Source organism: Grampus griseus (assembly GCF_964374135.1).
Source record: "Grampus griseus genome assembly, chromosome: 1".
NCBI classification, from domain to species: Eukaryota; Metazoa; Chordata; class Mammalia; order Artiodactyla; family Delphinidae; genus Grampus; species Grampus griseus.
The window spans coordinates 5,959,115-5,974,811 of record NC_139017.1 but is presented as its reverse complement, the minus strand read 5'-3'; the positions used below and the strand labels follow the sequence as shown (position 1 = coordinate 5,974,811).

The 15,697-nt window shown below is 36.6% G+C and overlaps 1 protein-coding gene across 2 annotated transcripts in view; it reads right to left on the bottom strand.

Annotated features, from left to right (window-relative positions):
• Window positions 1-15,697, bottom strand: part of KCNT2 (potassium sodium-activated channel subfamily T member 2) — a 369,346-nt gene that overhangs the window by 30,452 nt on the left and 323,197 nt on the right. Inside the window, exon 25 of one of the 2 annotated variants that reach the window (XM_082654683.1) lies at window positions 9,060-9,080. The exons of the other annotated variant lie outside the window; for it this stretch is intronic. Coding sequence (XP_082510809.1) covers window positions 9,060-9,080 — 21 coding nt within the window. The remainder of the gene's footprint in view (window positions 1-9,059; window positions 9,081-15,697) is intronic. 2 annotated transcript variants of the gene reach the window in all.

The window sequence follows — 15,697 nt, the reverse complement described above, 5'->3', positions numbered from 1 at the left end:
TTTGGATTTAACCAACCTAAGTTAGAAGTTTCAATAATTGGCATTTAAGGACAAGAGTATGGAATTGGGGCTCTTGTTAAAGTGGTCCTGTGTCTCAGACTTATCTGAGTGTTTCATATTGAATTGTGTGCCTAGATTCCAGTAAGGAGCACGACTGACATTAAGCTCAGAGAATCATCCTTATCCTGTGACCAGCGTTTGTGTGTCTAAAGCAGTCATCAATCCCCATTGCATAGAGCGTTCAGGGAAAATGCTGATACCTTGAGCATCCTACAGCTGGATTACGTGGTTGCTTGTGTGAAGGAAGAGTAGTTGCCATGCTGAGATCCACAATTCTGAACACAGCTCATTGGGACCCTACAAAATGCTTCTGCTGCTGCCGCCTATGCTTCTAGAACAATAGAGTTGCTGATCCCCATAGCAATAAGGAGAAGTACCCACAGGTCCCTGTGGCACTGCCCGGGGGTGAATTCAAAACTGAGTTAAGCCTCAGGTCCTTAAAATCTGACAAAGCAATGACAGACCCATAACTCTGAAGATACTGACTTCAGATTCTCTGGAGCAGGCGACTTATACATATGAACAGGGTAGAAAAGAGCTCCCAGAGTGTCTGCCAACCAAAGACAACAGCAGCAACAAAACTGGAGGAAATAAACAACTGCAACAGAAGTCCACAATTAGTCCAACTAGAAAATTCTTAATTCACCAACAGAGTTTATTAAGACCAAGAAAAATACAATAAAAAGGGAGCTGATTGGCTTTGTGCCTCTACAACATAGGTCCCAAATTAACTTTAACATCTCCTGAGATGTGCCAATTGGTAAACTTTTAGGGCCTTCTTTTCTCTTTGAGTTGGAGCTCAAATTATAGTTATGACTGAAGATCTCACTACTTTTAAACAAAGACCCTAAATATGGAGATTGCTCTAAAATTAAGGTACTCTCTATACTCTTAGCAGAGTTATCAAATATAAAATAGAGGACAAAGAGGTATGCCTCATCTTAACCATTAGAGCTATTTATCGCCTTGCCTAAATTTCCCATGGTCATAACACCCATGGCCCCAAAACATCCCCTAGTAGACATGAACACTCTTCCAATGAGCAATACATTAAAATTAAATGAAATAAAACCTTTGGTGCTTACAATCAGTTGGACAAAATGGGACCCTATGAACCTTCTGTCTGCCCAATATAGTTAATAAAATCTCCAAGGATTGTACAGAGCTTTCAAGGATTGAAACCCATTATAAGAACTATTTAGAGAACAGATGATAATCACCGCTGCTTCTCCGTTTAACAGTCAAACTGACCTGTTCTTAAACCTGTTCTTAAACCTGGGAAGAATGAATGGTGCCCCACAGTAGACGGTCCCAACCTTAGTGCCCCACTCCCACATATTAAGGCACCGTGCCCAATATTGTTGAAATTACTGAATCTATTCAGTTGGCAACTGATAAATACTTTGCAGTCATAAATTTCACTAATATGATTTGTTTGGTGCCTGTTTTGACGGACTCAGCCAGTTTCCCTTCACCTTCGAAGGGACACAGTACTCCACTTAACTATACATGGGGCACCTCAACAGCCCTGCAATCACACACAGGCTTCGCAGGCAAGATCAACACTGCATCCAACTTTCTCTGGAATACAGGTATGTCATGACATTGATGACTTATCATTCAAGGAGAGTCATTTGACACCCTCATTCAGGACACAGAAACATTCACAAAGGAGCTCACGAACAGGGATGGGCCACTGTCTCACACAAAGTACAAGGTCCCCTCAACTTAGGAATATTTCTAGACATTATTTGCTCAGTCAAGGGGTTCTCTATCCCTGTCACTGTCGAGAAATAATTATTGATCTGTGAGTACCGACAATATTAAGACAAATCTAATACTTTTAGGCCTTTGGGTTCTGGAGACAACGTATTTCTCATTTACAATTTTTTTAAAGCTCATTTATGCTGCTACTCACAAATTGGCCTACACTGAATGAGGTCCATTACAAGAAAAGACTCTAAATTCTCTCCAAATTGCAATACAACAGACAACTGCATTAGTTTCACCTTTCCCTCCTCTGCCTCTATCCCTAGATTTCTTCACTGCAGAGGCCTCCTCTAGGACCTCCTGGAGACTCTGAACCACTCACAACAGCTAAGTTGTCCACAGGCTTCCAGTGCAAGAAACTGTCCTCCTTGGTCTCATGCTCACACCATCAGAGCAGCAATTACAAGGCATGTATCCATAAATATTTACATAAAATTAAGGGTAATATGATAATTAAGGGCCAAAATTTATGACAGATGTGGTACAGAGAAAATTATATAAATTTGAGTAGATTTGAAAGGATGACTCCATGTTGAGAAGGAGATCTGTGTCTGATTTCAAGAAACGTACACTGAACACTTGTGCAAGAAACCGTCCAAGGCACGTGGGATACAATAACGAAAAGATAGATGTGGTTTAGCGATAATTCCCTAATTTCAAATTTTATACCTCAATATCCTCAGTTGGAGAGTATGACGTAGAAGAGAAGTGAGAAATTAAGAATATGAGAGAAGGTAGAAAAATGGATTATCTTGGAGTCAGGAAGATGTATTTTTCATGGAATGGAAGGGGTGATGAATATTGTCAAATAGTTTCTCCTGTAGCTTTTCTTCCCTCTAACACAGGGGTCCCCAACCCCCGCACTGTGGACTGGTACCGGTCTGAGGAACCGGGCCGCACAGCAGGAGGTGAGCGGCGGGTGAGCCTGAAGCTTCATCTGCCACCCCCATTGCGCACATTACCGCCTGACCCATCTCCCCACCACGACCCGTCCATGGAAAAATTGTCTTCTACGAAACCGGTCCCTGGTGCCCAAAAGGTTGGGGACCGCTGCTCTAACATACATGTCATAAATAATATCTATCATTACAGAGACATGAGGAAGAGGAAGAAAAGTTATAAAAGGTCATTACTTTATCTAGGACCATAGCATTGCCCTATGATGGAAGTTTGTTTGTTTGTTTCTTTTAATAAAGGTTAGGCATCTTCCACTCATATAAGTGTGTTACAGAAATTATTGGTGATCTTGAGAAGTGAATTTTCTAAATAGCAAGTTGAAATATTTACTAGTTAATATGTCTAACATAATGTTTTTCTGAGTTGTGGTGTTCAGAAATACATTTTAAGTATTCAGTGAAATTGCCTTAATTATGTCATGTTTCTATATCATATAGCTCTATCAATGCGGCAGCACTACTTTCTTTCATTGTTTTTCTTATGAACTCAGGTGACCTTTCACTGTGCAACAGTGGAATGTTTTTATCTTTTCTGAAGCTATAACATTTATTTTCTCCTCAAAATAATGTATTTTTAAGGTGAAGTAATAATATTATCAGCATCAAAATTATCATTACTGTACATTTTGTAACTACGTTTTTTGTAGGTCTCAAGGCATCTCTTCACTCTTCTAATGGTTATTTAATATTGACTGTTGTATTTCATGTTGATATGTGTCTGGTAGGTTAGAATCAAAGTCTGGCTCAAATCTAGACTAATTTCATCCTCATTAACTTTTAGTTCATTAAGGAAACTAAAAAGCAGTTTTCTTTAACCAAATGATTCATTTTATATCTAGAAATAACCAAATGCGCCAACATATTTTCTTTCTACATAAAATGTCCTTTTGGGGTACATATGATTTGGTTTTTATGTATTGTACATACTTATATATGTGTGTGTAGAGAATTTTCTTATACACCCGAATAGTTTTAAACTCCAAATTTGACTTATAAACAAAAAACCAATAAATGGAAGAGTACTTATTAAGCACACAGGTTCAACACAGCAAGAAAGGAAGGCACTCAGATAGTTTACATGATCAGAATCATAGTTTCATTGCCAGTTCTGTCATCTTCACAGTACAATTCTCACTCATCATTTTCTAGAATTTTCTAGAATTACAGGAATACATAGCCTAAAGCAATGGTTTCAACCACATGTATATGTGTGTGTGTAGACCCTACTTACTGTAGGGTAGGTGAAGGGGGCTATCATTCTATCACCTCCAGAATCTTACAGTACAGAAGAAAACACCTAAGCATATAAAGTTATGAAAAACTATTATAGTCAGTTCAATATGAGTATAGCATCAATTCCACCATACCCAAACATTTTACACACACACACACACACACACAGACGCACACACACACACAGAATCCTCTTCTCTTTTTCAGCATTTGAGAACCACCACCCTAAAGCATATAACAGTTATGAATAAATGAGACTGTGGAAAGAAAATTTCTATGAAATATGTAATGTCTTAACTAAGGAAGAGATTCAAAGACTTGGTAGATATGAATATTTATATTCTTATGTAAAGAATCTATATAAAACAGTATTATTGATCCAAGTATACTGTTGCTGAGCGATCATCACTCCCTTATTAAGACCTAGATGGCTTAGATCAACCTTATAACTTTCTATTCAGTTCTGATTTTGTAGACTCCAGCACCCATGCAACAAGAAGTTGTGACTAAAGGCTTACTTTACTTCCTGTGGCAGGGTAAAGTGAAAGAATGATGTCGTGCAGTTTAAGATATTAAGTGAACAGAAAGCCATGACTATGTAGTTAAAACAAATAGATTGGATGCATTTAAATAGCTTCTTGCTAATAAGTGTGCCAGTGAGACTGTTTTTTCTCTTTCTCCCTCCCCCAAGCCACACAGCATGCAGGATCTTAGTTCCCCAACCAGGGATGGAACCCACACCACCCCCTGCAGTGCAAGCTCGGAGTCTTAACCTCTGGACCGCCAGAGAAGTCCCGTGCCAGTAAGAGTCTTAAGTTAAGGTACGTAAATAATGCAAGTAAGAAATGCTTTCCTGACATTGAAAATAAGATAAGAATTAGTAGAGCTAGGAAATATTATAAAAAAGAATAATAAAATGGACTAAAAATATTCGAGTCAAATTTTTATAAGAGAAAAGTGAAAGAAAATTACAGGTGAGCTGAGACCCATGGTGTGTGTGTATGTGTGTGTGCCTGTGTGCGTATGAATTAGAATGCACTTGAGGTTTGTGAATATATTTACTTTTTATAATATTACAAGGTATTTATCCAAATCACAGGAATACTTCCTATTATTTCATTTATAAATTTAAGTGTATTGACACAGACATTTTCTGAAGCAGTGTTATCCACTCAAAAACGAAGAAGCAGTGAAAACTGATGAGATGAGATCTATATTACTCTATGTACGTTGGCACAGAATTGTTTGCCATTAACTATGAACGATTTGCTTAACACATTTCTGCCTTTTTTCTAACTGATGAAGTGATAATAATAAACCTCCCTACTTAACCTCCACTCTGCTATGTGTTGAGAATTGCCCAAGTTCACACACAGCTAGTAAAAGTAGGAGCCAACTTTTAAACATAGATTATCTGGCTCCATGTCTAGTGCTTTTACCGTCAGACAAAATAATTGAATAAATGAATCTTCCCAGGAACAGGGACAGAGGAGAATAAAGAATGGCTAGAATATAGGAACTTAAAATTCGGTCACAAGCAATTGACTTGGTATGACAGGCATCAAACATCCACGATTAGGCATTGTTAATCTGTGTGTATTACACAAGACACTGAAGGGGAGAGAATTTGGATATCGTAAATCCACCCAGAAGTAATTAAATCCAAGAATAGGCATGAAATGTTCATGTCCACTTTCTGGTACGTTTACTGACTCATTCCAAGCACCTAGATGAGAACATCTGGACCTTGGTGGTGCTCAGTAAATATCTGTAATTCTGGAAGGTTATAAGACAGAAAGTATCTGGTAGATAATGAGTTTGTTATTCACGTTTAGGAATTAGAACAGGGAGGGCAGAGAACAAAAATTTGCCATCCCTCAACCCCGAAGTAATCATTGAAACCACAAGATACATTGAGTGCTACAAAGCTATGTGTTGAAAAGAGGAAAAGTCTTTTCCAAATCCCCAGTTTTGGTTCAAGTGGCAATTCCCCCATTGATTCCCAAACAAAGCACTTTGGGATCTCAAAGCAGATGGTGGAAAAGAGAGAGGTGGCCAGAAATTGGTAGAAGCTCCTACAGCGAAACCTAGTGATTAAGAAAAACAGGCTCTGATGTCAGAAAGTGATAAAGTTCAAATCCAGGTCTGCTACTTCCTAAGTTTTTATTTTATCAAGTTAATGTGTCTAAGTCTCTGCTCATTTACAAGTGGGAATAATATCATGCACCGTATTACCCTGCTGGGCAGATTAAATAAAACAAGAAAGCTCTTAGCATTGTTCAGGGATCGAGATTAATGCTCTGGGAGAGATGACCTGCAGTGAACTTTAGCCCACCCTTAGGTAGATAATGAAGTACTTTCTGGAATCTAAAGATGAAGCCCCATCCTAGGGGAGGAGGTGAAGGTGATCGCTGCCTCTCCTTGGGGTCCTGCGTTCTAGAGCCAATCCCGAGACAGGAGATTAGACGAACCTTCAGATGGAAGATCAAAGTAGCAGCATCTAAAATGAGCTGTTATAGGCAGAAACTGAACAGCCAAAAAGGGGAAAAAGAAATAAACCAGTGCAAACAGGGAAAATAGGAGTAATTCATGATATGAAAACTAAGGATAAGAGAATTTTAAGATGTAAGAGATAATGAACCCTGTTGAAGGTTCTACAGTGCTTAAACAAATTACAACTAATTTAAAAGGCCAATGATTTTGGCTAAAAGAGATTTTTAATAATTGAAGAACAGTACTGATAAAGTAGTGGGGGAAAAACTGGGAGATAAGGAATAGAATGGACAGCATGTATGAAGTCTTCTGAGAGTTTAACAGCAAGAGTAAAATAAGAAAAAACAGAAAAAAAGGAGAAAAATTTCTTGAGATTTGGGGAAACCTGAACATATTTGAAGGGAGAGAGAAAAAACCAAAACAAAACAAAACTAGAGGTGGAAAGGACGGAAATTGTATAAGAAAAAACTGGAATTACAAGGATAAGCATATTTTAATATCTAAAGTACAATTAGAGCTTTTTCTTCATAAAAAGGATTGTGAGAAGGATACTGATATTGGAAGACTCAAACTTCCCAGCAAATTAAAGGGAAGACACTTTATTTATATAGGGAATTGACTGGAGGATTTTGAGACCTCGAATAGTAACTATGAGAAAGAAAGCAATCAGAGGAAAAAAGTTATGAGTCAACTTGTAATTGGCTACGAAAAGTCAGAAATGAGCAAACCTTTGATTTTCTGCATCTGAAATGGTAAGTTAGAGAAAAGAGGAGATAGTGAAGCTTGACATCTGAGTAAAAAGTGAAGAACAACACTCTGAATCAACATGGAAAACTACAATAGAGCCAAAACCTACATTTAAAAATTAACTTTACTTTCAAACATGAAGCTATAAAGTTTTTTCACAGATGAAAACTTTGTTCTTACTGGGACATGGTGTGACCACTAACTAGTGTTTCTACCACCGTGAAGCAGATCTGGACTCACACCCTAGAAAGCCTTCAGTAGAGGCAAAGTGAAGCAACTTGGCTTGTGACATGTTCCTAAAATACTTCCTAAAATAATGTCTGCCAGTTCATTATAAATAAAATTAAATTTTATTTGTGAATCAGGTCAGGTCAAATGCTGGTATAAATTTAAAATTTTAGAAATATATGTTTGATCTCATTTGAGCTCAAAGAACTACAAAACATATTCTAATAAAGCAACTGTAAGAACCCTAAGATGAGCTCCCCAAACCTTGCATGTGCCAGAGCTGTGTTCTGCATTGAACTAGAACTTTAATTTGCACCACCTGTGGTGGTAGCTGGAAGCCCTGAGCAGCTTCATGCTAAACAAACGTTCCTATTTTCTATGTACCATCATGTGAAAAAGGTCGGAAAGCATCTAAAACATTTTTCTTACATCCCAAAGTGAAGCCTCCTTAGTAAATATTTAGTAAATTCCAAAGGAATACATATATGGGAAAACAAAATTAGAATATTTAAAAATATAATAAAGCTAGAGATTATTAAACCTTAAATAATTTAGGATGCTCAAAATAATAAACAGAATTTGCATTTATTACATGGATTCAAATCTATGATGTAGAGAAAACAATACTCTATCAAAATGTTGGGTATTATGATAATATAGAACTTCTCTCCAAAATTCAACAAGCTCAAAAGTAGACTCATACCTTTGGTTGGTAATTTTGGCACACAGCTTTTACACTTGTGACTGTGTTCTCCCAGTGGGCTGAATGGTACCACTGCTTTGACATTCAAAATGCAATTTTTAAAGTTGAAAATGTTTATATTTGTAATAGTTTCTTTAATTCTACTTAATGCTTGGGAGTTTGTGTTAAGTACTAAGGTCATAATGACAATTATTTATCGTGATTTAGATGAAGAAAATGGAAAATAAAATTAAAAAATGCAAATCACATGAAGATAACATCAAGGGTTCAGGAATATAAGAAGTGTATGTAAACATACATAATGTGTTATTAAGAATTTTTTTATTGTAGTAAATCAATGATTATTACAGGTTAATATTATCAAACATTAAAGTGATGGCTTCTTCATGACAATAAATTAAAGCTATTAAAGAAAAAATTCAGCATTAAAAAGTGTCCCAGAGGAATCCATCACAGGTCCTATTGTTCCCATAACCATTTCTAGGGGGTCCAGCCTACATAAGAAGCAAACTAAAGGTATGTTTTATATCAAGACCCCCATTCCCTTTCAGTACCAGCTGATTGCATTGAAGGTGGCATCTCCCTTGAGGACAATCTACAGCTAGTAAGTGACTAGCTGGTAATGACACCACACAGTAAAATATGTGATTGGATTAATACATAAACATAATTTGAAGACAAACAGGTAAGATTTGGAATATTAGGGAAATATAAATACACTAACTTGAAAATAGAGCATTTAAAAGCATTTCACCTTACTTGTTTTCTTTTAAAATCTGAAATATTGAGTTCAATCTTTAATATTCTTTTCATTTAATAACTGAATACATTAGACAATTTGAGGAAAGGGAGACAACCAAAATACTTACTTGTGATGCTATTTCTCGACACTGACACAAAGCGAGGGAAAAAGAAACACACAAAATACAGTTTAAACAATGACTAAACAATACATACACAAACCAATCAGTAACAGGACAATATATGACAGATACCACAGAACACATCATCTAATTATGTGTTTGATTATTTATCATAGCACTTTTGAATACAATTAGGTAAATAATAAGCTAATATTTTAAAAATTTGCTAGAAAGTTGTTCTTGTTAGATTTTTTTTTCTAAAATCGTCTAAGATTTGACAGAAAGTTAATGCGGTGCTAATAGAAAATAAAACAATTGATAAGAGCTTATGAAAGTACTATATTCATGAGAGGATATTGACATAATCATTGATATTCAATAATCACTATTGGTATTAATAGCTGTACTATGTAAAAAACTTTAGACCTTATAATAAGATTGTTCTTTCACCTCTATGTATACATTTAAGTAACTTTATAGAAATAGATTTAGTTACCACATAGGCTATAGAGGATAAAAATTGATCTGCCCAGTCAACATATAAACCCTAAACATTTAGGGGTTATACAAATCATGCTATCTTTTTCTTAGGAATAATATTTTCATTCCTCAAGGTAGAAGTGAAATTTTCAATTATATTCTTTGGTGTAATACAACTCAAGTCTAACCCATTATCTAGCATTCTCACTATTGTTACAAATATAAAAAATGCATAATAAATATATGAATATAGGCTCCTTGAAATTATTTGTCTGCAGATTCTTAACAATTGGCCCAATGAGTGAGTGAATAAATGCAGAGAATGGGCAGCTCGAGTTTCAAAACTATTTTATCTAAATCCTTACTAAAATCATTGTATTAATGTAATTTTATAAAATGAAAACTTTGTTTTTTGGGTTTTTTTTTGCGGTACGCGGGCCTCTCACTGTTGTGGCCTCTCCCGTTGCGGAGCACAGGCTCTGGACGCGCAGGCTCAGCGGCCATGGCTCACGGGCCCAGCCGCTCCGCGGCATGTGGGATCTTCCCGGACCGGGGCACGAACCCGTGTCCCCTGCATCGGCAGGCGCACTCTCAACCCCTGCGCCACCAGGGAAGCCCGAAAACTTTAATCTTAATAATATATTTAAAATATTACTTTCCAATTTAAGGGAACCCTCCCTTACTGTTGGTGGGAATGTAAATTGGTGCAGCCACTATGGAGAACAGTATGGAGATTCCTTAAAAACTAAAAATAGAGCTACCATATGACCCAGCAATCCCACTCCTGGGGATACATCTGGAAAAAACCATAATTCGAAGATACGTGCATCCAATTTAATTGTAAAAAGTTAATGGTTGGTAGATGGTTAACTATTACCTATGCACATTTTTTAACAATATAGGATTTATTGATGATGAAGGTGAACAACAGAGTAACATATTCCACAAATTTATTGGTTATACTGTAAAGCTGTTGGTATTTTAATATGCTTTAAAATGACCTCTTTCTAATTTCTAGTAAAATCTTCACTGGTTATGGTTCACTTCAAGAAAATGTGATTTTCACTACACTGGAAAACTGAAGGCAAATACAATTTCACATTTTCTTACCAAAAAATGAGAATAAATATTTTTATTAATTCAGAAGTTTTCAGATTTTGGAAAGTATTATATACTGAATAGTAGGTAATACCTTCAGAGGGTCTTGGGTAGCATTTTATAATAAAAACACTTCTGTAATGAAAAACATGAATATTCATTTTAAGGGGAATAAGTAAGTATTATGAAAAATCTCAGAACAGTTAAAGTGAGGTTTTGCCACCAAATCAGTTTAGTAAGCTTTCTGAATTTGAGAATTATGGAGAAAATACTGTGGACAGAAATACTGTTCTCCTTTGTCCCCAAGAGAAGCATGAGTCCTTGTTGATTCTCTATTTAGTTTTTGAACCAGAAAAGTATGGTATTTGTAAAACTTCCCTGAAATAGACATGTAGAGAGTGGTCTATTCTAGCTTGGTGTTGTACAATTAGGTGAAAAGGGGCTGAACCAGCTGTACCCTACTCTCCACGGACTGATTTTCCAGTCCCTGTACGCACTCCCACTGTATGTTTGTATGAATCCTCCTTCCACCAATTTATAGCCCACAAGGAAAAAACTGAGTAAGTGTGCCAGGGCTTTTATAAATTTCATGATTTTAACTATGTGTATTTTTTTATCATCACGTGTCTTTGAAAAGACATCTGCAAAGGGATTTAGTGCTTCCCCTCCTCCCACAGCCAAAGCAGTGACATAATTTAACTTTTTTCTCTATACACCAAATATGGGAAGATATTGAAGTCAGATTAGGAGACGATGTGGCATGAAAACCTGCATCTGCCTTTAAAATGTATTTTTTTCAACTCCATGAAAAAACAAGGAAGCAAGACCTAGATTTTTTATGTTAGCTTATCCTTCCTACATTCTTATATGAAATGTTGGCATTAAATTTAAAATATTTCATATATTTTGAATAGAATAGAATTGAATAGAATTGGATATTTAAAAGCATAAATTGAAGAAAGGATCGATGAGTGAGTCTGAAAATGAAAGTTTACAGCTGGAAATGTATTAGTTGTTTTTATTAGTTATACATACATAGTTTAAATAGTCAGAAAATGTTACGGTTTGTTTTGAAAAATAGCAGCTCCCACCATGATCTCTTCTATTTTCCTCTGGTAGGACCCAGCTACTTTTACCTCTTTTAGCTAGACATGTAGGTCCTTATCTTTGTGTCTCTATATAACATGCTTGACTGTCATTTCTTAATTTTTTTGTCAGTTTCTACTTTTATCTATTGACTTCTCACTCTGGAAGAAGAGAGAGTAACTATCTTTTCCACCCACCATTGCCATATCCCGTCATTTCAAAATGGTTGAAGTATAATTTTGGTTAGATCAAAATTCAGGTCATATTATGACTACAATTTACAGGTGAAATACATGGGAAATGTGGTTACTATTCATTGCCTGCATACTTTTTTGATGTTGGTGGTGGTGATATTGTATTCCTAGAGTTAATTAATTAATTTTATTAATTGCTTCATTAGATTTGTACTTGGTAATCCACCCTGAACTCTTTAGCAATTGTCTAATCTTTCTTTAAGACAGTGAGATGCATCATGTATCCTACGGCTTCCATTTTCCAGAAGAAAAATTTTCTGAAGCTTTCTGACCTGCTCCAGGTTTCACTTCTTGCCTGGTGGTCCTTTCATCACCTTCTTGACTTTTGCCTTGGCCTCATACTTGTTGCCAGGTTTCCATAAAATGTCTGGTTTCTTTGCATTACTTCCTCAGTTTACTCATTACTTCTTCAGTTTACTCATTCATTTTGGTGGAAGTAATTTCCTTAGAAAGCAGGCATGGGAGCATATGTTTGGAGAAAATTTTGAAATATGATTAATTCTACCCTAACACAAGTTTGGTAGTTTTGTCTGAATATGGAATTCTAGTTTGGAAATAATATTCCCTCAAAATCTCGAGGGCATTGCTCCATTGTCTTTTGGCTTGTAGTGTTGCTGGTTGAGAAATCCAAAGAAATACTTTGAATGTGACCTACCCTTTGGTTTTCTCTCCCATCTCTTTTAAGATCTTCTCTTTTCCTTCAGTGTTCTGAAATTTTATGATGATGTGCCTTAGTGTGAGCCTATTTTATTCACTGTGGTGGGCCTCTGGTGACCCTTCCCGTTTGGAACATGTTCTGTTCTAGGATTATTATTAAATTATTAAACTGATATTTCTTCAATTTGCTTTCATTTCCTCTTTAGGGAAGTCTTAAAATTCAGATCTTAGACTCTTAGACCCCCTGGACTAGTTCTCTAATTTTATCTTATCTTTACTATTTTCCATGTTTGAATTTTTGCTCTAGTTTCTTGGTGGTTTCCTCAGCTTTATGGTACAAACTTTTTCACTTCTGCTCACGTACTATCAATCCCCAAGAGTTCTTTTTTATTCTAAATGTTCCTTTAAAAATACAGCTTCCTATTCATCTTTTATCCTTATAATATCTTATCTTTCTAATAATATTAATTACAGCTTTTCAATATAGAACTTCCCTAATACATATTTGACATATCCTATAATTCACCCACTTCAAGTGTAAAATTCAAGGATATTTTAGTAAATTTACCAAGTTGTACAACAAACACCATAAAAAGATTTTAGAATATTTCCATCACCCCAGTAAATCCCATCATGTTCATTAACTGTTACTCTCCATTCCCTCCACCTCACCCTGTCTTAGGCAATCACTAACCTACTATCTGTCTGCATACATTCACCTTTTTTGATATTTCACATACTTGGAATTATACAATATGTGGTCTCGAGTCTATTCTCTCACTTGACATAATGTTTTTGAGGTTTATCCAAGTCACAACACATATAAGCATTTTGTTTCTTTTTATTGCTAAATGGTACTCCATTGTATGGCTGTACCGCATTTTGACTATCTGTTCGCTAGCTGAAGGACTTTTAGGTTGTTTCTAATTTTTGGCTATTATGAATAATGCTGCTGAGAACATTCATGTGCAAGTCTTTGTATGGATATATTTTCATTTCTCTTGGGTAAACAGGAGTAGAAGTCTTTATTATATTTTATGTTTTATATTTTCTTTTCCCTCAGTGATCTTTCTTACAAGTTCAGTTTTTTCTTTCTGTTTGTTTATTTTGGTATCTCTATTTCATTCTATTCCCTGAAATAGGGAATTTTGAGTTGTCTTCTTATATTAAGAGTATAGGGCTAATAAATTGATTGAAAGCTCTGGGTGGGGTGTTTTTAGTGTGAGTTTCAGGGTCCCCTGACTAGATCATTGACCTGGAGACTCTCCCGTGTCTGTATCATTAGGCCGTTCACGTGGCTTGGTCAGATTCCCTGGGGAAGACTCTTCAATCTGCTGTTGAAGGGTAAAGTACACAGAATGTACCTTTGCACTTAGCTCTGTGAATTCACTGTGGTACTACTTGCCTGCAAACGTGCCGTGTCTCCCAGTCCACAGACCATCTGTGTACCCTCTTCATAGAGTCACCTTTCAAACTGCCCCTGCGGGGTGAGGGACAGTAACACAGCTCTGTGAGCTGTTAGGGAGAATGAGGACCTGTGAACTATCTAAGAAAGAAGATGCCAGATGTTTCAATTCTAAGTTGTTGCTGTTGTTGTTGTTTTTGCTGTACGTGGGCCTCTCACTGTTGTGGCCTCTCCCCTTGCGGAGCACAGGCTCCGGATGCACAGGCTCAGTGGCCATGGCTCATGGTCCCAGCTGCTCCGTGGCATGTGGGATCTTCCCGGACCGGCCCGTGTCCCCTGCATCGGCAGGCGGACTCTCAACCACTGCGCCACCAGGGAAGCCCCCAATTCTAATTATTGAATGGAGTTTCTACCTCCTGAAATCTGGTGTCCTCTTTTCTTTTCTTATTTGTTTTCTTTTTATTTATTTATTTTTGGCTGCGTTGGGTCTTCGCCACTGCACGCAGGCTTCTTCTAGTTGCGGCGAGCGAGGGCTACTCTTCTCTGCAGTGCGCGGGCTTCTCATTGCGGTGCCTTCTCGTGTTGCAGAGCACGGGCTCTAGGCACGCGGGCTTCAGTGGTTGTGGCACGCGGGCTTCAGTAGTTGTGGCACACGGGCTTAGTTGCTCCGCGGCATGTGGGAACTTCCCGGACCAGGGCTTAAACCCATGTACCCTGCATTGGCAGGCGGACTCTCAACCACTGTGCCACCAGGGAAGCCCTGGTGTCCTTCTTTAAAGTAAGAGAAAAATTGGCATTTTGGACAACGATAAATTATTTGAATTCTAACACTTGAGTATTCTCGAACCATTTGAAATCTGAGAGAGATGGTGGAATGTATGAGCCACTCTTTCATTTCCTTAGATCCACTAAGCTCTTATTCTGTGTTTTTATATAATCAGGAAAAAGAGAATGTTTTCCCCTTTGCACAAAACCCGATGTCTTTACTGAGTTAATACTGAATTGATGTTCCCCTCTTTAAAAAAAAAAAAAATAGAACATCGACTTAAGGGATATTCACCTTATTGGTACTTTTGCATCTTGCAAAACTATAATTAAAGATAGATAATGTTCATCATGTTATCTCTCTCTTAAATATCTCTAAATATTCAATGTCTTAAATAAGGAAGCACATAATATACTCATTCTTTTAACAGTGATCAGGAAAAACAAATCTTTCTCTAGATGAACTTACATCCTTTTGTGTATCAAACTACAATTATTATAAAACTCAACAGTTCTATTTTTGATTATTCGCCAGGAAAATAAACGTAGAACTCCTTTTCAACTGTAGCAGTCACTTCATTTTAAATGTAAAGTAGCATTAATTTCTCTGCCCCTATTAATATATTTTGCTGTAAAAGTGCTTGAAGGTCCTATTTTTATCTTTAATTATTTAAATTGCCTTTTTTTCTATAATAGGCAGAATATAAAATCTAAATAAAAATATGTGTTCCAGAAGATGAACTGAATTCAGTATAGGAAGACAACAGGTATTATCCTCATTTAACCCAGTATCCTTTTATTTTTCCAAGGATGTGTGCTTTTAATATAAGCTAAAGGGTTGGGGGTTTATAAACATTTTGCTGGTTTGTGATAGGAAGAAATGACCAAAATGTAACATT